We start from the raw sequence: 23,545 nt of genomic DNA, 5'->3' as shown, positions 1-23,545 counted from the left end.
TTGGGAGCGATGGGGAAGGCAGTGGGTGGGAATGGCCATTGCGATTAGCAGGTCCAGTTGGTGGGTAGGTAAATAACCAGGAAAAACCCCACAAGCTGTATTCCAATGCAATCGTTTTGAATTATAGGCGCCGCTTAACAGCCAAAACGAACAAGGGGATCGAACAGAATATAAATCAGTAGCGAAGAAAATCAACACAACACAAACAATAATGGTCAATGCAGGTTCCGGCCCTGTAAGATAGCACAGGGTTTGTAAAGTGCCTTCCCTAGTGGTATCTTCAGGTTAGAAAGTTTCCATCCCAATAAGAGAAGGACACAGGGCTCAAGCCAGCAACCAAAACAAGTGAAGTGCTGTGGTTCCACTCTCACACCACCTATCCATCCCCCAAAACTAAAAACAAATATACTCTCCAAACTCCTGCTCTTAAAAATAAAAACAGGCATTGGCGAAGTCAACAGCTTTGCCTTTTGCAGTTCACTGCATTCTACATTTATTAGGCATGCATTTGTGATGGCACCCGAAAGAACGGGCCCAGCTCAAAAACATGTAAGCTGCAGGTACAGTAATGACTATTAGGCGAGCTGTCTGCCAGTGCTCACTAACTAAATATTTATAACATTTAAAAACCGCAGCTGAGACAAGAAGCCTGCAGCATATGCGGTTTGTAGGATTTGCGTACCATCCAGCTTGGCGTCATCAATCATGTTCAAACACACCTTCAAGTCCCAGTTATCCAGTGCCATGAACAGTGTCCACTAGCCCATTGTAACCCATTGTAACCCCCAACAATAGGTTTACGTGAGGCCCAGAAAGTAGGATTGTACCACTCCAAAATGAACACGGTCATAGTGTATGACGGCGTGTACTTCCCTAGAACTATTATTTGGAGAAAGAGGAGACAAGTGTGCTCATTTCTTTCTTAGCCTTCTCATGCCACATTTCCCTGTGAGGGGGCGGTAAAGGGAGAGAAAGAGCTGGAGTGAGGGGTGAATTAGGATCTAAACACTGTGACAAGACTCTGGGCCTCATTACGAGGTTGTTGGTCCGGTAACAACGGTACCGGCAAACTCCAAGTTGTGCTCGCTGGTGCCTTTCATGCCAACAGGTCTGCCCTGGCGGAATGAAAGGCACCCGCGAGCACAGCATGAATGCACCTCAGGCACCGTTATGAACGGTGCCGGTGCTACAGGCATCCCCATTCCCATTGAGCCCTATGGGGCTGAAATAGGAATGGGGATCTACCGGCACCCGCGAAAGGGCAACTACCGGGTCCGGAATACCCCGCTAATTGCCCATTCGCGGGTGCCAGACTTTCATGCCGGTATGGAGGTAGCCTGCCGCTCTTACCGGCAAGGCTACCTCCAACCTCGTAATGAGGCCCTCATTTTGCATAATTAAGCCTGTGAAGGCCACTCACGCAACAGCCTTTTTTTTCTCACGTTCCCATTTAGAGGGGTATCCCGCCCCCCCCCCACCTCCAACTGCTCACCAGTTGTGCATCTCCCCTCCACCTTCCCTCTAGAGTTCACTGCGATGCCTCCGATGCTCCTGCATTCGCCACCTGTTTGCTGCGAAACCGGAAGCCCCACGTCCATCAGGTTGCACTTCTGTACAGAACCTTTTGTACACCGAGCTTCCATGCTCATGGCAAACAGACTGCGAATAAGAGGGGCAGATGAAAAGAAAAAGGGCGAGCCTAGACAGGGGGACTGACTGACTACGAGAAAAAGCCATGTGCCAAAGGGGACGGACAAGCACAGTGACAAAGGCATACTTGCCAACATTCTGTGACCAAAACGATGTAGGATTTTTCCATTTTTAAAATAATGATGACATCACAGGAAAATACAAAACATACATTGTTGGCACCACTGGAGCAGTCTGAAATACACAACGGCTCAATCAACAACATGGAAAGATGAACAAATGTTTAAAATGTATACTTCTGAATGGTAAGTCAACACCAAATTCAATGACCTTACTTCACAGAAGATCATCACAGAGCTGGTAGGCAACATTTGCTACTGCTCTGCAGCAGCTGCCTGGCAGTACATACTTAATCCTGCAGTGCAAGTTGAATACTGAATGACAGACTGATACCCTCCTCGTCTGATAGGCAGATACTGTGTGATGGTGGTACGCTCTGCCACTTGCCTTCACTGGTGGGTCACTGAACGTCTGTCCAGGCCAAAGTCGTGTGTTTGTCAGGTCAATGGATTGATCTGAGCCCATCACTAAAAGTAATCACTGACCCGCCCACCGCACAGAGACACATTAATGTGTTGCATGCTTTGTCCTAGGCCCGGTCTCAAGCAGCCTGCCTTAAAGTCACATACATTTCCTGCCACTGGATAAAAGCAGTAGGATCGGTCACCCAAATCTGTAGGCGGTAGGTCTGCAGGACTGCAATGAAGGAGAATGCAAGTGTGCGACAGGGTCTGCGTTATGACCCTTTCAAAGGGGCGGCCTGGTCCCTAAATCCCCCACCCCTCAATCTGCCACGCATGTCATCCATTGTACCACTCTATCAGCCAATACCTTCTATTACATTTGCTGGGCACGGTTCTCTTTTCTGTTGCAGGACCCAACTCCCAGAGTGCAACTGGGAGCAAGAAAACCCGAACTGGAGCCAGGAGAACAGAATCAAGCACAGCTTGAGAAGGGACTGGGATTTGTTTGTGCCAAAAAAATAAAAATGAAACACCCAACACTCTACATATCCCAGGCTAATGTTGGTGCAACCGAAAACGAACTTGTGAGGAGAGACTGCAGGGGAGGACAGGGTAGACAGCAAAACCCTCCACAAAGTGAATAAGCAACGAAACCCACAAGCAGCCAATGGGAGAACGAGCAGCGGAGCTCATGGCTGCTACACCATGATAGGCTTTTTCTAAAACCCTGGTGGAAAAGGGGGGAGGGGCTAAGAGGGATTTTCGAAGCCTCTCGCCTGTGTAACACAGGCCTTGGGGGAAAAACAGAACGGATTAGTTCCTAGAGTCAGGTGTGAGCTGCAGCCAATGGAAGGAGGAGGAGACGGAACCAGCGTGACCACAGTATAAAAGGAGGCAGAAGGAGAGGCCGAGTGTGGGTTGCAGGGGTGGGGCCTTGAGGTGTGAAGGTGGACCGAAAGGCCAGGCAGAGGATGGATGGATGGATGGATGAGTAGCGTGTTGGTGGCAGAATTGGGGCAGAGCGCAGGGGAGGGATTTGTGAGAGAGTGGTACCAGTGTGTGTGTGTGTGTGTGTGTGTGTGTGTGTGTGTGTGTAGTGAGAGAAGGGGGCTGTGTAAAAGGTGAGAAAGAGAGAAAGAAAGCGGGAGAAGTGTACGGTGGAATTATAGTGTGTGTGCAGGGGAAGGTGCGGAAAGGATGCAAGGAGTTAGTGGTAGGAGGCTGTGCCTGGTGCTGCATGGGGGTCCTAGCACCTCTCATGGAGAAAAGTCCCACCCTACAGTGAGGTGTCTCTGTATCTTGAGGCGGAGGTCGAGGTCAGGGACACCCTGCAGGTCTACATAAGGACCAATGCTCTTGCTGCTAGCATGATGCTTTCCTGGTGCTTTGCATATGGGCATCTCGCTGTCCTTTATGTAGTAGGTTTCCGGGCACACCATGGGGTGAGGGTGGGGCTTGCTGCTGTCCTGTATTGGGGAGGTTATGGCTCGCTACCTGTAGAGGCAGCACAGAGTTATCACAGAGGCCCTGTGCAAACCTGCTCCACTTACCTTGCATCCTTTGGAGTTCATGGAGTCCATGGTGCGTTTGATGGCTGGGTTCGGCGGATCAATCAGCTCCACCTGGGTCCTGACATTGTGCTCAAAGTAGGGGCCAATCAGGAAGTAGTTCTCGCCCCACTCGTCGTAGGTGATCTTTGCCTTGGTCTGGATGACGGTGTAGATGCCACCAACTGTGGAACGACAAAAGCAAAGAGTGAGGAGTCCATGATTGCAGCAATTGGGGGAAAAAACATTTAACTGCACAGCGGGATCACTTTTGCTCTACAGGAGAGAATCCCATCACGTGGGATGCGGGGAAATTGAACGAGCAACCAAAAAGAATAGAATAGGAGTTCGCTCAATGTTCAATGCGCCACCCCTAAGTGTGTTTGTCGAGCCCCTGGCCAATATCATCTGTGGGGGAAAAGGAGGAGGAGTCATACAAATCTATTCTCGTACAACAGCCACCATGTCAGAGAAACCTACATGCCCTGAAATACATCTTCTGGTCACACCTAGCATCCTAATTTCATTGATTATGGTGCACAGGCACAGCCCAACATTTTTAGTTGAGAAAACAGACAGTTTTAAGACAAGACATATTCAGAAATTAATTTAGCACATGCAGAGAGAACGGTGGCTCCTTTTTTCTCAAGGCGTTGTCACAAAAAATACTCAAATTTAAAAGGTTGAAAGACCTATTCGACAACATGACAAAAAGTTCCACTTTGCCATGTTGCAGCAGGTCTAAAAACGAATGTCACGTTTACCAGCACACCCTGGAGCAAATAAAATGCAATTATCTGCAACTAGCGTGTTCTAGAGTGCAGAACTGTCTCCACATCAGCTGGTCTGGTCACTGGCACTAATTCTGAAACATACAGATGGGTTTAGATCCCTGTTCAGGGCCCTCAGTTTCTGCGAATTGCAAGATCTGGCCTGGTCATGTAGTTTTAAGCACTCTGGATCAAACCTACTTGTGCTTAGATCAGGGAAAGGACTCCTATTTTCCTTTAAATTGATCAATGTGTTAGGATGAGCGTTTGTGCCTCAATAATAAGACTCAAGTCCAATGCATTTGAATATCGGGGACACTAGCCTCAACTTCGAAAGGCTGATGGTCGAGACGTAATGAAGAAAAGCTGACGCACATAGGCGTAATTTTAGGGGAGGGCGGGGCGTTTGTCCCTCCTGCCCCCCACCCCCCAACTTTCATGGCACACCATTTTGTCCCCATTCATTTGGCTGGGGCACCTTTTCATCAGATGTGATGTCATGTCCCCCCCCGCCCCAACATTTCAGCAAAGTTACTCGCCTGCTCATGCATACAGATGGCATACCCGAAGAGCGGCACATTCTAGTGCAGTAGCCAGCACCCCTGCCAGCACAGTGACCGGCACTGATCTTTACTCTGGCTACCTTAGTAATACCTCAAAAGGAAGCCATAGGCCAGAAAGCGACGGGTGCGTAGCTTTTCAAGGCCATAGTCCACAACACCCCACAACACCCCACGACATGCAGCCACCGCAGATGGCCCATAGCATCTGGTGCGTGTGGTTGGTCAAAAAAGAATGGACACACTGTCCCTCACCCAGCTCAGGTCAGGTCAGGCTTGGAAGTTTGAACGAGGGGAACAACACAGCACTTCCTGCGTGAGGTACGGGCGACCCCAGGATCAATTCCTGCAATGTGTTCATCTGTCTCACTCAGAATACATGAGGCCTGCAGCAACAAGTTCCACTATTCCTGTGGGGCAAGCAGGTGGGCTTGAGAAGGGAGACACTATCCTTCCCTTCCCTGCCGCAAACCTTTGCCACTGCTTAGGTAAGCTGCACACGTGGCTAGTGATTCTACAGTAAGACAAGACAACCTCCCCAAATCCGGACTTCAACAGAGCCCCTGGCTATCCTCTGGTAATTCTCAGGGCCACCATCTTGAAATGCTGATAAATTGAGGCCTACAGCCTTCCATGTTGCAGGCTAAAAGGTACAAAAAAGCAATCCGTTCAGACACTGTTCCTGGAGTGTAGTCGCACCCTCACACTACAGTGTGCGTCTAAACAGTGCCAAACACTGTTGAAGCCTGTGGCGAAACAATTGCGCAACAAATTGCTTCAGCCACAAGACGCTTGCCCAAACTCTAGGATCTCCCACTGAGAGCTTAAGGAGGAGTATGGCGGTAAAAGTAAAAACAAGTGGTATTTTTAATAGAACTGGTTTATAAAATACCAGATAATTATAGCTTGGGGCGTGCATCGGATATTTCGGCCTGGGGTACATAGAAAGTACTGCATGGGGGAATAACTTCTATGTATTCCTTGCAGTAAACACCCCATGCAATGCAGACTTGTAAAACAGGGAATATTTTAAAAATGAGAGATACTCCAAATACCACATATTACCTTTCCCACCATACACCTACTCCGGACCTTCGGCACACTCAAGCATAGGTGCTGGATGTTCCGCCAGCCGCCAAGCTGTGCACAACAGCCTTGCAACACAATTGAACGAAATGCAATTCACACACAGTTGCTGCATCGATGCTCAACGACCCGCACACAATTTGTATCCATTATGCTCCACATCCAGTCTTGTAGCACTCCCAAGGCAAAGCCTATACAGAATGGGCATACGTCTTCCTCTCGCCCAGCTGGAAACAAGATGGAGTGGTGGGACACAGGCATTCCACACAACTAGCGGTGTGGACTGACCGTGCAGAATGGGCATACGTCTTCCTCTTGCCCAGCTGGAAACAAGATGGAGTGGTGGGACACAGGCATTCCACACAACTAGCGGTGTGGAAACTCGCCCAGCTGGAAACAAGATGGTGTGGTGGGACACAGGCATTCCACACAACTAGCGGTGTGGACTGACTGTGCAGAATGGGCATACGTCTTCCTCTCGCCCAGCTGGAAACAAGATGGTGTGGTGGGACACAGGCATTCCACACAACTAGCGGTGTGCCCCTTTCATCGCCAGATTTTTCAAAGCCTGCCACAAAGGGCAGATAAGGGTATGAGGGGTTAGGGAATAGGCAAAATAGGGGGGCAGGGGAACATTTCCACGTTGAAATGCCAGGCTTGGAAACTTCCATGTCCTTTAATCGCAGGAACCGGTCTGACATACTACTGGTACACAACAGCACCCCTATCTACAGTGCACTTCATCCCAGGCGGCCCACAGATAGCCTTCGATTCCTTGACCTCTTACCATGAGACGTTTCCATTAACATGTAGACAACTCGCCGGACACAATCCAGGAAAGCTACGCACCCTGTCTGTTAAGATAAGGCAAGTGGTATTATAGAACACCCTTCTGCCAAGGAGTGTGGCCTCACTGCGCGTGGGTCTGGAACAGCGCAGGGTTAGTCTGATAGCAGGAGTGCAGATGCGGATAACCTGTGTTGTTGATGAGCACGGATCGGAACTGGCCCCCCTCAAAGCTACACTTCAGGAAGGACCTGAAGACCCTACTCTTCAAAGAACATCCTGAAAATCGATAATCGCTTAACCCTATTACTCCTCCTCTGAAGGCCGCCCACACTCCCTTGCTACCCAAATAGCCTATGTGTAAACCCGTAGGTGTGTCCACTTTGTACAGTACTCTATTGCTTCCCATCTAGATCTGAGTCTCATAACTCCTATACCTGCAAAAACAAATCAACCAGGAAAACAAGCACTAAGCGCTGTGTCTGGTGTAGAAGCAATGTATAGGCACTGGCATCATATTGCCACTTTTGCCAGCTACTGCCTTCATACACCCAGGAAGTACCAGATTTATTTAGGTATTGGCATTATGTGGTCTGATGCTCCTCACGAGCCAGGTATTGCTATCATGTAACAGGAAATAGCCGCTTGATATTAAATGTGGGTGTCTAAATGGGAGCAGAACAGGGATTGCTTTTTTATTCCTACTGGCAACAAAAAAAAAAATCAAATTCTGTAGAAAAATGCAAAACGTGCAATAGGGAAAAAGTCCAACTCAACCAGGAAAAACAATCGGAAATAATCTGCATGCTAGGCAGTAACACATGTGCACTCTAATGTCTTTCTTAAGCAAACAATGCACAATAGTGCTTTAAAAAGGGAAACTACCGATTTTCCATTTTAGCTTGCTTAGCAAAGCATGCAATTTAAATATTTCTGCTCAAGACGCATGCTGTTGAATGCTCTTAGACCATTCAATATAGACGAAGCATGTAGAAACATTGTAAATTAAACAAATCTGATTAGAGGGTGTATTCAACATCACAGGAACTCCATTAGTAACAGGACATGCCAATTTATTCTAAAATGTATTTAGCTGCTTGTCGACCGTGCAAAAGCGAACATGTGACTGACAAATGTTTCTAATCAAGGGTGTTTCTCTAACGCTGAACCCATTAAAAAAAGCATTCCATTAGATTTTCAGTGCAGACCTCGAATCGGGTTTTTAGTTTTGCCTAATAGGTGGCATTTTAGCACCATCTACAAAGCCAAAAACTATTGGCACAAAAATGCGGACAGGAGGGGGGTGGGATGTGAGGCGGTACACAACCTGCATGGGTGCAGTTAGTCTTTTTACACACCCATTGAAAGCCAGTGGCTATGCGAATCCCCATCACCATTCCAAACCACTGCTGGCCCCTCCTTGGCAAAAACACACTTTCCTGGGATCTCTCTGAGATACCCCCCTCACACAGTATCAAACTATGGTATTTTTATAGGACCTGCCATTGTTATTTCGAAGCAGTCTTCCCAACGACAATGGCTTAATTACAACTGTAAATGAGCTCATGGTGTAATAAAGAGGTCTTACCCCAGTATGCCTTCAGCCACTTGACTGTTAAGCAAAGTGTGTCCTAGCATATTCTCCATGCATTGATTTCTGGTAAAAAAAAAAACTAATAAGCATTTGCAAAGACAACTGTTCTAGCCCTTTTACAGGGATTTGGCAGGCACTGGGGTAACGTGTTTGTCTTGGAAGCAAGACAACGCAGCACAACACTGGTTCGAATCCCGATCCCACGCTTAGAAACCAATCACTGGTATTAAGCGCATTATAAAAGAACAATTATAATTTTAATGCCAGGAACTGACACCATTTACCATCTGATGGCCAGGTAGTTCCATTTTGGCAGTGCCTGGCAAATGCTTATCCTAAAACTCTTGGTTTTGCCATTGCTTGTTGTCATTGCATTCTGGGATTAAAACTGGAAAGTACAAGTCCCTGAACGAAAAGGATACAGGTGTAGTTCAGAGCTCTAACACTCTAAATGGCCGGGACGATAGCTCTGGGGGTAATGCGTTTATCTTGGAGGCAAGACAAAAAAGAGCAACACAGGTTTGAATCCTGGTACCGCGCTTAGAGACTGGTCTACTGTATTAAGCAGGTTACAAACGATTGATTAAATCAAATGAAATACATTTTTAAAAGGTGTGCAGCATTCATTCTCTTTAAGTACCAATCTTGGAAACTGTTTCAAAACATATTTCAGTCTGATTTATACCGGGAATCAGAAACGTTGTGCCTGTTTCATGCTTTTTAATGAACTGTTTCCTAATGTTGAACATCATCTCAAAACAATCTTTTTTGATTTACCTTATAAAGGAAATGCAAATGCATTTGGGAAAGATGTACTTAAAATTGACACAGATAATTCTGCCTCCGTAAGTGAGCTCTGCTAATCGGACCCGCTTTCAAAATGCTCCATGCTGAAAAGTATAGTGAAAATATGTAACTCTGCTGACCCAGTCGGGCACCTCCGCAGCTCCGTTGCGGGTTGCATGTCAGTTATAGAGCAACCTGTGCATTCATGCAAACAGCCGGATGAACCCAAAGTTCCAATAGCCTGGGACTTCCTTTAAACGTGGAAAACCCTTACATCAATTTTATTATTGTGGGAGATGGCCTTTATTCCCCTTAACCCAAAACAGGCCCACTACTTAAGAAGCGAGTACACAGATGTACATAAAGCAAGTTTATTGTACAAAGCTCCGGGGAGTGGTTAGATGGTGTTGCAGGACCAAACTAACCCAAGTCTCAATACATCATCAGTTGGCAGTTTATATACTTTTGCAACAATAAATAAAAAACACTCCTACACACTTCTATTAACACCCACCCCCCAAATATTATTGGACAAAACCTCTTCAAAGAAATCCCACCTTTGCCCAATCCATCCATTTTCCTTGGTCAAACTTATATTCAAAACACACCTCTTCTTGGGATTGGTTGTAGTAGGTACTTGGAGTTGGTGCATGGTTTAAACATTAGTATTGAAAACATAATTATTGCTAGCAATAACTGTCCTAAAACCTGAACCATGATTGCACATGGTCTCGCTGACGTATTTTAGCAAATAGACAAAGGTCTGCTTAACCATTATTTCCCTTGAAGTATAGATAGCCATCTCCATTCCACAGACTTCTGGTATGTTAATCTAATCTATGCGGCCACATACAATCTCTGATGACCTGGAAAAATACTTAATCAGACCCTGGCCTTGGGCTCCATTTCCACCACCAAACAAATTACTAATCCCATCTAAAGATTTTAATACAAAGGGCCAAATAACATCTGTTCTCTTCCAAGCACTGTGAACCTTGTCCTAGTCCTATAACTTAATTACTAGGTAACCAATTCTCTTTCCCCATCAAGAATGTTCCTTCTACTTTTAGAATGCCTGTATAACAACTAATCGTTGAAAGAAAAACCCCTGTATGTGTTTGTGCTGTATTTACAGTTTTAATATTGCATCTTCCTACGCGATTCACATTGATTTGTGACACTATCACAGGTTTGCTGTCATCCTTAATATGGTGTGCGTAACATAAATTATTCACAATAAAGGGGCCCCTCCTTGACCACCCAAACATTATGTGCTCTAAGGGATTTGTAGCAGATAAAAAAATGAAATCATGTCAGGTTTTAAATGATGGTCTCTGGCAATCTGCAATGATACTGGCCAAAACCCTTTGGTGTAATTTTATTCTCAGCTCGATTTATAGTGACTCATTTCCTTCTGGATAAACGTAACCCAAGTGCACTCATCACAAATGAACTCAAAGCATACCAGCACACAGAAAATAGGTTCTTCCGATATACACTCATCAGCACTCCAGGTTTCGCATCTTGCCTCGCCCATCTCACTCTGATAATGCCGCCTCCATCCAGGACATAGGGTCGAAAAAGCTACCAAAATGGAAGAAACTCATTTTTTCATTAAAGGTGCACGCTCACATAGATAGGTGCTGCCTTTACGTGCCAAGGGTAAATCCAAATTCCACAGTAACACCATCCCGCATATCCCAGGCCCAGCAGTCCCATTGCTGGTGTCCTCTCCAATAGGCATCAACGCTATGGGCGATTTCTGTTGGTCCGGTTAAAACCCCTCCTTCCAACTGAACCTCTCTACCACCTGACAGGGTAAGCATCATCTGCTCATTTACCCTCAGGTCTGCTCCTCCACCTTAAACCTGCTCCTCCCTGACCCATGACCAACTCTCTGCTTACCATGATTCTGTCAATTCTACTGCTCTTACTGTCCTCTTCCTTCATCTCGTTTTTGGCCAGTCTCATACCTCCACCAACCATACCACTGCTCTCCCTCTACCTTCCACCCTCCCCATTCCTATACCTCCTAAACTGCATCCTGGCCATTCATCTCACCCCCGGCTACACACTCAAACCTCATATCCCACTCATCTCCCCTAACACTACCTGGCCTCCCTCTCCACCTTCTAGCTCCTTAAATGTACTCAATCTGGGCCCCTGGAATGCCCAATCCTTCTGTAATAAAACGTCCTTTCTTGCTGACCACTTTGTGGCCCTGCATCCTAAACTTTGACAGCTGTTAGAGAAACACAGATTAACCCTCTTGACGCTACCACTCTGCCTGCCCTCCAAAATGACTTTGCTACCTTCTCCCACTCCACTCAACTAACAGAAAAGGCAGTTGTGCTGGTGCCATTTTTATCTTCATTAAATTAAAAGGTGCAAGCTCACATAGGTAGGTGCTGCCTTTACGTGCAAAGGGTAAATCCAAATTCTACAGTAAGGGCACATTATCACAACTCCTCCTCCCCCAACCCCCCAATCCATGTCCAACTTCTTGCTCTCACCCTGCTCACTAACCTACTCATCTACCATTCACCTAGCACCAGCCCTACAGATAAGGGGTGTATTGGCCCCTTTTACTCCCTGAAAAAGGCAAATAACCCCCCACCCCAAAAAATAGGGAGTAAGAATACTCCCTACAAAGAAATGGGCAACAGAACGTAGGACCTTGTGCTGCTGATTTCACCCGCACAGCTCCAGGGATAGGTTTGGACCAGAAGTGCACATATAACCACAGGAAGAAACTACTATTATTACTGCCTGAATGAAAGAAGTAAATATGTATATGTTTTTATGTGTATGAATAACTAGGTTCAAAGGAATAATTATTACAAAAACAATTAAATTAAAACATTGTCACTCGCTTTGAAAATACTCCCATTGGGAATTGGATGATCATTTCTACTCTGAAAAAATGATTTTACTTGCAAAAATAGGGAGTAAAATACTACCACTTCAAAATCTTATCTGGAGCACTGCCTAGTACCCTCAATCCTTTCTTCTCAGATTTCCTACTACTCTGTCTCCCAGCTAATGTCCCTCCCATCAACATGTGCCCTCAAGCTGAACAGAGCCCATTATTACAGCTGGATTCCACCCTCTGATGAATTTATCTAACCACATTCACAGAAAACCCCAATTTTTGTATCTTCCACTTGAGACACTGACTGTGTCACTGCCTCACGCATATGCCTCACTCATGCACCTCACCAGTTCTGCTCCCCATTCACCCTCACCCACCCCCCCCCTCATCTCATACCAAAACAAAATGCATACTGGACTTCATGGTCCCCTGTCTTGACACAGTCAGGGCCTTCCTCCAAACTCCACCTCACCCAATTGCTCACTGCAATTCAAACTTACCTTTACTAAATTTAACACTGCGTTGATCACCCCCCCCCCTTTGACTATCATTATCCTGACTGCTTTATCACCCCCTGCCGCCTGACATCAATTACAAACACTTCTACACCCCCCAAAGTCATCCAACAGTTGAGGACTACCATTTCTTTCCACTGGCACAAAGCTCGCCCTCCTGCTCTCATATTTTCATATAAAGAACTTTCTTTTTTCCAAATTGCCCTACTGCATTAACTTCTATAACCTTCCTTCGCTCACACACTGGCAAGCTGGCTAGGAGCCTCCATGCCATCTTTGCCCCCTTAAACTTGGCTCCATGTTCTCCTCCATCTCTGCTGATGACTTCACGGTCTACTCTAAATTTACGAATATGCAAACACATGCTTCTATCCCTCCACTTCCCTTCTTCTCTTCACCGCCCATGATGCCCACTCACTTTTCTAGCCCATATCTCCTGCTACCCTCATACCAATGCTCCCTTGGGCCTTCCAAACCGTCTAAGAGTTTACTTCAGTCACCTGTACACATCTTTCCTGTCTCTCCAATCTCCCTCTATCAAATGGCATCTTCCCAGGCTGTAACAAGATGGCAATGGTCATACCCATCTTGAAAAAAATAAACTGCTAACCCAAACAATGCCCTTTTCTACAGACTGGACTCTCACCTGCCCCAGCACTCAAAAATCCTTGAGAGTTGTCTTTATCGCAGTGTTAACTACCTTAGGAAACATACTATTTGTGCCCCCCAGCCCCAAACAAAATCTGGGTTTCGCAGCAAACACTCAATAGCGCCAACTTTAACCCTCCCAACTCTCCTTCATCCCCATTGTACTCAAAGTCTTTGCCACCTTGACAATGTGGATAATCCTAGGCTTCAAGAACGCCCTACTTAATTGTGTGTCTTCATCTCTCCGTCTGCTCCTTCTCCATTTCCTGGTACTCCAACAACACCTCTCACATCACCCTGCCCACATATGTCCCACCAGGATCAGTCCTGGGTCCACTCAATACACTGCCTCCCTGGATAAGCTAATTTCATCATGTGGCTTCTCCCATCGCATCTTGGATAGGACAACCAGAACATCTTTTTACTTGGAGTGCATCACTGGCCCCTCTACTACATCACTGCTTCCTAAAGTTAAACTCCACTAAGGCGAAAGTCACCTTCCTCCCTGTCTACAATGTCAACTCCACTCTTTCTTCCTCAACCTCCCTCCCTCCCTCCCTCTCTCCCCCTGCAACCCCTGCATTTACTTTACTCTGGACTTCCTCACTTCACCACACAGGGCTCACAACCATAAGGGTCCCCTGAAAGCGAACTTAAACTACTTAATTATTGCCAATGCCACCAGGATCAACCTTCTAAGTATCAGGAAGATTTGCCTGCACATTACGCACCACTCTGCAAAAACCCTAATCTCCACACTGGACCTCCGAATACTGGACTACTACACCTGGGCCTCCCACTCCTGAAAGTACTCAACTTTGCCACACATACCCTTTACATTCTACCTAGACCGTCTCCCATTTCAGCCTTTGCTCACCAAGCGCATAGCTCTCGATAAATAATCATTTAATCGAAGGTTTTTACCGTCATTACCATCTACCCAAGGCCTAGTCACCCCAGTGTATCGCAGATTGCACCTCCCTCTACTCTCCCAATTATGCACTTCGCTCTTCAACTCTAAACTTCTTTGCCCTCACCATTCCTTGGACTGCCGCCTGCTTCCGTTCCTTCTCTATACTGGTCCCTCACCACTGGAATACTCTCACCTGGAATCAGGGCAGTTCAATCAGTGGAACTATTTAAGTCCAGGCTAAAGTGCCACCCAGTGAAGAAGCATCGTCTACCCCCACCCGTTACAATTACTCACCAATCACCCTGGCCACCCTACCTTAATGCAAGCCAATTGTAAACATGTAAATTGCATTCCTGCAAATATTTACCAAGGGCCAAAATGTACAATGCATTATATAAGTCACATAGTCACCACATGTTGCCTTTATGTACCAAAGCGTTCATCCTCCACTACCAGGCCCATAACAATGCAGTCAATGGAACGTTGTAGAGGCACACTGATAAAGGAGGTGCCTCTGCGGTCTGCATTTTCGCTTTCGGATCAGTTGGCCAAATAAATATTACATATGCATTTTACAGTTGCTGCATGTAATGTGCAGGCTTGCGTGTCCAAGGGCTCCCTTCATATGCCATCAACAGCCCCAAATGCCCCAGGAAAGCCACCCAATGCCTGTGAATGCCTCATGTGCACGGTATAGTCGACACATGTATAGTCGCCATATGTAATGTGTGCTTCCGTCATTTAGCACATGGAGAGAGCTATTGACCTCCTTTCAGCCGAGGGCAATGAATACACACTGGTATGGACAGCGTTCTGACTTGAGAAGCAGACATTTCTGCTCAAGATTTCTTTCAACAAGACGCTTCCTCTCTCAGGGCATGGCGGGAGGATATTTTTTGCTGCAACATGGTTTTTGACAGACAAAAGAGCTAAAGCATGGGGAAATACTTTCACTTTCTCATAGTGAACCCCCTTTACTTTTACATGACACGTGATGCATGCCCGTGTTAAACCTCGTCTAGTTTGGCCAAGTTGCAATTAAAATGCTTAACTTATAAAGACAACCATGTTATTTAAATACTATAAAATTAAACTACATTAATGTACTAATTGTGTCCACTTACTATACTCACACTGAAGTACCTTTTTTTTTAAATTCACCACCAAAAATCCCAGGCCTGTACTGCTACTACCACCATGTGCTAATAGCCTTATGGACCTTGAAAGGGGTCATTATCGATTGAGATAATGACCGATGTCTAATTTATGGACCAAAGCGGTGGGTCTTTATCCGGTGACAATGACCCCACCCCTCAGTCTATGAGGCTATAGTATGCATGGAAGCAAAAGCACATAAAAAGTGTAGAAATATTGTGGTTAGTTCGCATCACAGACAAAAGCTACAATTGAAATAGTTGTTAAAACCCTGCAGATTGTGGGATCAGAAAAATTCCACTAAAACGTTGTATGCACTGCCTGTAGTCCAAGCCTGTAGGACAGGGGGCTGAAACCTTTGGCTCTACAGATTTGGACTACAAATCCAATCAGCTCGAGACAGTCTGGACAATGATGAGGGATCATGGGAGTTGTAGTTCAAAACATCTAGGGAGCCAAGGTTGCAGACCCCCGATGTAGGAGGCCAGGAAGAATTGTATGCCACCTTTGGTCTGCAAAGGACCTGCAGTTGACAGTCTAATGACGACAAGCCTAGACTACAGAAAGGCCTATAATCGAAAATATGCTTTTGGCTGATCAGCTTAAAACTATTGCTTAAGGCCTATAATCAAAGCTATGCTTTCGGCTGATCAGTTTGCAACCAGTAATATGGTTTCCGGTTGTGCTCAAAGCAGGAGAGATTCGAAATATGCAATGTAAGGAACTCATGGTGGCAACAGTAAAGACAGACACATGATCACAGTTCAAGGTTGCTTATTTAACAATGAATGCAGGGTGGAAAACGTCTGATCTAAACCTAAATCTAAGATGGGAGCAAGCGTGGACTATAAAATGAAAATAAGGCAGTGCTAGTGGCGTAGTGTCAAAATAAAAAGGGCCTATACTAAGAAAAGCCTATTGCCAATCCTTACGCTAAATACAATAGAAGTGTAGGATAGGGTTTCAATAAAGAAAGAAGTGTTCTCAAATAATACGTCAGGATGTGATTGCCAGGGCTCTCCCTTGCCTACGTTTTCAGCACTGGACAAGGTGGGTCTCCTGAGCAATGCACGCACTCCAGCACGCGCCGACAGTTCCGTTCCAGCCTTCATGTTTTCTGATGGCTTAAAGTCTCTTTCCAATAAAATGTCTTGCCCTCAAGGGCCTGATAGTTTCGATAAACAAACATACAGTTCTGTTCTACAAATGCTTTAGGTAATGGCTTCACCCCTCGGCCCCCCCCTCTTCCGGGCGCAGACCCCTCACAGTCTTACTTGCTTATTCAAACGGTTCCTTTTCATGGTGAATTTTGGATGATAACTTTTCACCCCTGGATTTCCCTCAGATGGGTTCAGACCCCCAAATGACAAGCCGGATAAGTTACTTCTTCTTGCTTTACAATGTCTCTTGGTTTCTCCCTAGGTTGAGCTCGAATCCCAATGGACAGGCAGGACAGTTACTTTCTCCTTGTCTTGTTAACAGTTCACTCGTGGACATCCCTTGTGTGGGTTTAATCTAGACAACACACTGTAGTTCGGACTCCAGACTTCGCCCCGTCTTTACCGGAGTCCCCCGTTCCGGTTCACTCTTGCCAACTTTACATTACATTTTCTTTTAGTGTTTGTGGGATTGTCTTCCCTAGGTTTGTCTTGTTGCAGGATTCACTCCCCTTGCTTTCTCTCGATGCGGGATTCACTCCCCTTGCTTTCTCTCGATGAGGGATTTACTCCCCTTGCTTTCTCTCGATGAGGGATTTACTCCCCTTGCTGTCTCTACAGTTCATAGGTCAAATGCTTTCGACTGTACGCTGCTTTTGCTGGACCTCCTGTATGACCACTTTGACCTATCCTGGCGGCTATCCTGCAGCATTCTGGTATCTGAAGTTTCATGAGTAATCACCTCGAGCATGCGCCACGTGGTGCCCGACTTTGCTCTGCTGGTTTTCCCCCCACACTTCATATAACACAGTTCTTGGTTTGCTCAAAGTTCAATTATCCACTAGCTACTTTCGTGCAACACAGTTCGGTTTCTTTATCAACTTATCCTTTGATTGTGATGAACAGCTTTGCTTGCTTGTCTGTAGAGTCAAGGCCGGTACCATTGGACCATGCGTCTCTCCCCAGCTTGACTGTCAGCGGAGGAGGCCCCCAGGTACAGGGGACATCTGCTTCTACACACAGTGGCTATTGTTCCTGGCCTTACATTTCCTTTTGAGGCTTCACCGGTTTCTGTCAACAAGGGCAAGGTCACTTCTCCCCCTGGTCTCCTTTCGACTCTCACCGTCTTTTGCCTTCTCTTGAACTGCCGGGCTGAGTCAGCTCTCACGTTGTGCGGTCTGCCATGCTCGTACTGTGCTGTCGTGCTCCACCTTTTGGGAAAAGGGAAGGGCAGTCGGGTGTGTGTGAATTTGGTCAATGGTTTGACTTTGCCTGACCTTTGGGTTGGGACAGGTCAGTAAAGCAGTCTTCACATTGGTCTGTTTTTTATCATGGGATGGAAACGTGTTGGGGTTGGAAAAGGGGAGTGGTAGAGATTCCAGATATCCTACGAATTAGGTGGTTAGTCCATTGTCTTTCATGTCGGGAGAAAGAGTTTGGGTAGGAAAAAGGGGGAGCAACATGAGTAATGGTATTCTTCGTCCTAGGGGTTTTAGTGACCTCAAAAGGGTGAGATAGGTAGGTTTCGTGAAATTAACGGGAGTGACCAGGGTTAATATCGTGACCAGAACAGGACAAATTGCGGGAATGGTAGTGTGTTGTCAATGTGGTATACTGGGGTTTCGAGAGAGAACAATCAGAGGGGCGTGACAAAGAATGGTTGGGAGTATTCAGGCAGGGATCCTGGGAGATGTAGTTTCCCACTGCACTGGGGTTTGGGTTCTTAACGGGTTTACCGTAGGTGGATGGGTTGTGGGTTTTAGACAAGGAAGATTTATTGGGAGGAAGGGGGTAGACAGTACCCAAAGAAAATCTCTGGGACTACGTCCTCCTCTCCATCTTCTGCAGTGTGGTACTGCGTCTCTCCTGGAGTATTTCCCCAAGCACAACCCTGGGCTCCCCAACCCAGGTGATCCTCCCTCGCTCGTCCACCCCCAGGGTTGGGATCTGAGAGCTGACCCTCCCTGGCCACCTGAATAAGGGACTCCTAAGGTCTACTTGGGAGAATACCCTCTGGTTTCTCACAGCAAGCAACAATTCTTTGCATGTGTTACCAGTGATTGTTTGCCTCACTGGCAGGCTGGCCAAATTTGGGCGTCTAAAGCCTGCCTTTGAGGTTAGTGGGTCCGCTCAGTTGGCAGTCCGGAGTACTTCCATCTGTAGTCTTAGAAACTGGTGCTAGTCTAGTCCAGGGCAAAGGGTTTCCAAACAGCACTGGCGTTTGTGCGTTCTCAAAGTGTGGCGCCAAGCTGGGGAAGCAACACAAGCCATGAACATTTCTTGTCTAACGTAAAACCCAATTCTTCTGCTTGGCTCCCTTCCTTTGTTTTTATGTTACTTTTAATCACATAGCATATGCTGGTGCCCATTACAAGTATGTTTGATACGAGTGGTCTAGAGACATCATCCCGTGAAACCATGGTATATGGAGGTGCACAACCGTCGGAGGAGCAGGCGCTCCCCGGCGCTTCTCGAATGCCTGACTGGAGCCCCATTACAGTATTAGAAGCCTGGCTCACCACAGACCTTCATTTAAGCACAGGGCCTATAGGCAGTGAAGTAACTGCAGGCCATTACAGGACCTGCTGGGCATCAGACTGATTGTCATTTCCACCGTGATTTATGTCTGGAATAAACCCCCACCTTTAATCATAAATCAGTGCTGAGTCTTGTGTGAAGTCACTACATATTTGTCGACGAGGATCCAGAGAAAACCCCATCATCTCCGCCATGCAAAGTACGGCGCCTCCACCACCGTTTCTTCAAGCCCCAAGTAGGCCCGCGATTCCATGGCTGAAATGGGAGCTCATGTTTACAACTTATCTAGAAGCTGTGGAAGGTGTGGATTATGCTGTGGAAAGGAAGAAGGCGTGCTGCTCAATGCCATGGGGGTCGAAGGGCAAAGGATTTTCATTTGAAGGCTGAACCTGCAGCAGGGGACGATAATGAGGTCTTCAAGGAAGCAGTGCGCTGGATACCGAAAATCTCCTGTAATGGGAACACTGTACTGCATGGTCTAAAGTTTTACCCGAGGAAGCAAGGAAGTGCGGAAGTGCAGAGCCAGTTGACAACTAGGTCAGTCGCATGAGGGCTCTGGCAGCATTGTGCAATTTTGGCAACAATGCTTAGAATATGATTTGAGACATGCTTGGGGTGTACACTGTGAAGAATCCTATGGATCCCTCACTGAAACCCTGCCTAAAATCTCGTCCCAGGTGGCCAGGGAAAGGCAGGCGCTTCCTGATCCAGATCAAGAGCAATGTTGTTGAATGGGAGTACAAGTCCCATGATCCCAGGAGCACTTGGGCAAAGAAGAGTGCTGCAAAGGCATGCTGTAGCAGTAGTCGGGCAATTAAGCCCAACAGCCACAAGTGAAGGGACCTTTGAGGCATAAAAGGCCCTGTCAGGTGCAGACAGTTGGAAAGAGCTGGAACTGTGACTGGAATGAGGGCAGTAGCAGAAGGAAGAGGGCAGAAGGCTGGCAAACCAAGCAGAGGTGGGAGAACAAGAGGGATGCCAAGCAGGATGTGGAGAGAGCAGATTTCACCTGCTTTTTCTGAGAGGGTCCTGTTCCCCCCCCCACCTCCCCAAGCTTTGAAGTGCAGAGGCTGCACAGCGAAAGGAGTGCAGGAGAGCTGTCTTTCCAATGTGAGCCTGATTGCAATGGTTGCTATGCAGCAAACATGCTGGAGAGTGAGGCGGGGAACAGTTGTCAAGCCGTGGCTCTCAGGAGTGAGAGGGGCTCCATAAAGGTGTGGCCAGACTGGATACGCCTCACAGAGGAAGGGTGTGGGTCCCTAAGAAGCCAGAAGCAGTAGAAGGTGTAGCAGAAGTCGCAGAACCAGTGCCACCCGCACAGCAAGCGTTAAAGAAGCCAGTGAGTGAAGCACAGCGTTCCAAAACATTGCAAGAGCATTGCCGTCAACAGTATCCAGTTCCCTATTCACTTGCGTATGCTTTAAAGCGAGTAGAAGTTGTTTGTGTAAGCTGTAATGCCTGAACAATGGAAATGTATCACTCTCGTATAATATGAAAGTCCTTTTAGTTGCCTGAAAAGGGAATGCTTCTTATATCCATTTTTCAACCTTTAAAGACTGTTTTTAAAAGACTGTTACTGTCTGAAGGAGTGGTTGCATGTCACTAATTAAGAAGAGTGAAAGTTGCAAATACCATTATTGAATACCTAACCTTGATAACATAATTGTTGAAATGTTTAACTTGTGAAAACTACATTAAGGAGTGGTCGTATTTGTCTAATTGTGATTACCAAAGGAGGACTGAACTCTTTCCTTCACTTTCACAAGGGAATACAAATCAATACAAGTCTTTAAACTTTGAAAACTACATTAAGAAGTGGTTGTGTGTGCCCAATTATGATTCCTAAAGGAAAAATGAACTGTATTGGTTTACTTTAATGCAGCATACAATTCATTCATTTATATAAAAAAAAATGTTTAAGTGTATTTACTATTGAAGAAGAGAACACACTTTGCCCAAACCAAGAGTACCCCCATAGTAAAGGTGAAACCAGCCTTTCTCAAGAGCAATCTAAATGTTACTGTAAAGTTAATAACAGTTCAACTGGCCTACGACACAAGTGTACAAGCATTACCGGAAGCTTAGAGAGTGGCACCATGTCTTCTGGGTAATTACCTGGGCTGATAGCTGGAAGAAAGGTGCAGTTAAAGTTGGGAAAGGGAAACTGGCTACTTGCAAAGATTATTTTGAAGTTGACACAACCTGTAGTGCCAGAGACTGGAAGACAGAGAAGTGAGTCTTAAAGGCACACCCAGGTTGTTATTGTGGCAGACGACGAGAGGCAAAGAGGCTTGCCCTTTTGAAGAGATATCTTGCCTACTTGACAGTGTTGAAGTACTTTAAAGTATATCTTGTCGAAGCCTGTCTAGAAGTACAAATCACTGAAGCTGTAATAGTAGCAGCCCTACAGATAAGGGGTGTATCAGCCACTTTTACTCCCTATAATAAGGGAAAATACTCCCAAAAGATAAAAAATAGGGAGTACAAATACTCCCAACAAAACTAGGAAATAGTCACATAGGAGCTTGTCTCCCTGTTTTCCTCCACACCGCTCCATAGATATGTTTGGGCCAGTAGTTCACATAGGGCCAGAGGCAGAAACTGCTATTATTACTGCCTAATTCAGGTGGTAAAAATGTACCTTTTATTGTGCATAAATAACTAGATGCAAAGAAGTGTTTATTGTGAAAATATTACTGCTTTAAAGTTAAAATATTTTACTCGCTTATTAAGTACTCCCATTGGAAATGGCAGTGACTCTTACTCCCTAAAAAAATCACTTTACTCCCAACTTTCAAAATTAGGGAGTAAAATACTCCCACTGCAAAATCTTATCTGGAGCACTGGGTAGTATTCCAAAGTACTGAAGCCGTGGTCGTATATCTGGTTGTCAGTAGATGCAACATTGTAGTAGCCTAAACCAAGTGGAGTACTGTGAGACAAAGGTGACTGTTCTCCTAGTGTATCAAGTAGAGGTGGAATTGTTTAAGTGGAAGCAGCAGCACTGAGAAGTCATCCTGACAAATATATCACTGTGAATTCTAAAACTGTAACTAAGAAAATACTGTGAAACAAGAACTGTGTATCCATGACCGTTGTGGAAATTGCATTTCTTTGTAACTGTGGCAAGTATTCTTGAAGAGGTGACAAAGGATTCTGGCTGGGATTACCGTTGGTGCCATTTGGTGGAAGTGGAAAGTGGATATTTCACCAAGGAGAAGAGATTTGCTATAATTCAAACTTTGGTTAACAAACCTTTAAACCTTTACTTTGAAACATGAAGAACTGATTTGAGACATTTCTTTCTTTGGTTGAACATTAGCAGGATTGACCTTGAAACCTGGGGAAGGGAAATGACCCAGGACATTATGTGGTTATTTCGAAACTGTGAATGTTGTTCATGTTATGTTGCATTGCCATATATTTTCTTTGTGTATTTGTTGCTTCGTGTGAGGGCCAGTTAGCCCATGTTAGAGTATTTCGCCCTTAGCTTTGGTTAGGCAGGGAAATCCTCAGCAGAGTAGGGACAGTGAGGCAAGTTTGATCATATTTCTTTTGAGAATAGAATGGCATGTTTTGATAAATCATTTAACAGTTGTCTGCCTCGCATTACTGACCCCTCACTACACCAACTGTAGAAAGGTTCAGGACAAGTAAATCCTTGAAAAAGAACTGACCCCGGATAAAGCTGTTCAGATTGCAAGAGACCTCAAGCAGGTGCAAAGAAATGGAGGGATCGAAGCTGGCTGCGGATGTGAATGCTGTGCAATGGGGAAGGCAACCTGGAAGGCCCAGTCGGCATTTTGTTGAGGAAAAAGGGGGTTGGGAAGAAAGAGAGAGCACCAGAAGTGTCATAGATGCACCAGCACATGACACTTAGCAAATGGCAAGGAATTCATTGCGAAGAGCAAAATGTGCTCGAATTGCAGAAGTTTCTGTCACATCACCATAACCTGCAAATCGAGGGAGAAGAAAAACAACCTACATTGAAGGCGACTGGTGCGCGAGTGGTGATGAAGAAGTGGAGGATGATAAACCAACAGTAATAATGGGGAACAGCTTGAGGTGAGAAGGGAGAAACCGCAATGTGTCATAAAAGTAGATGACAACAAGACACATGTGATGGCAGACTCGGGCTCAGACCTCACCATACTGCCCATCCAGACGTACAACGACGTGGTGCAATGTCAGGAAGTGGAAGTTAGAAGAACCAGGCATAGACCTTCAGTATTTAGGGGAGCATCAGTGGACTTGTTTTGGTACATCAACGCACGCCTTCAATTCAAGGACATGACCCGGGTGTACTTCTCTGAGGAAGGTCTGGCAGTTTTGGGGTGGGATCCCAGCACCGACGATCAAGTACTATCGATCAAGACAGGAGGAGCGTGAGCACTGAAAGACGAAACCCCTATACTCTTGTCAGAAGCCACAGGAAAAATAAAAA

The 23,545-nt window shown here is 46.0% G+C and overlaps 1 protein-coding gene across 1 annotated transcript in view; it reads right to left on the bottom strand.

Annotated features, from left to right (window-relative positions):
• Positions 1 to 23,545, bottom strand: part of GYS1 (glycogen synthase 1) — a 279,620-nt gene that overhangs the window by 202,862 nt on the left and 53,213 nt on the right. Inside the window, exon 2 of the mRNA XM_069605881.1 lies at positions 3,725 to 3,906. Coding sequence (XP_069461982.1) covers positions 3,725 to 3,906 — 182 coding nt within the window. The remainder of the gene's footprint in view (positions 1 to 3,724; positions 3,907 to 23,545) is intronic.

This window comes from Ambystoma mexicanum, chromosome 1p (assembly GCF_040938575.1).
Source record: "Ambystoma mexicanum isolate Mex_15411 chromosome 1p, UKY_AmexF1_1, whole genome shotgun sequence".
In the NCBI taxonomy this organism is placed as follows: Eukaryota; Metazoa; Chordata; class Amphibia; order Caudata; family Ambystomatidae; genus Ambystoma; species Ambystoma mexicanum.
Note: the sequence above shows the minus strand (reverse complement) of the source record. Positions and strands in the feature narration are given on the sequence as shown.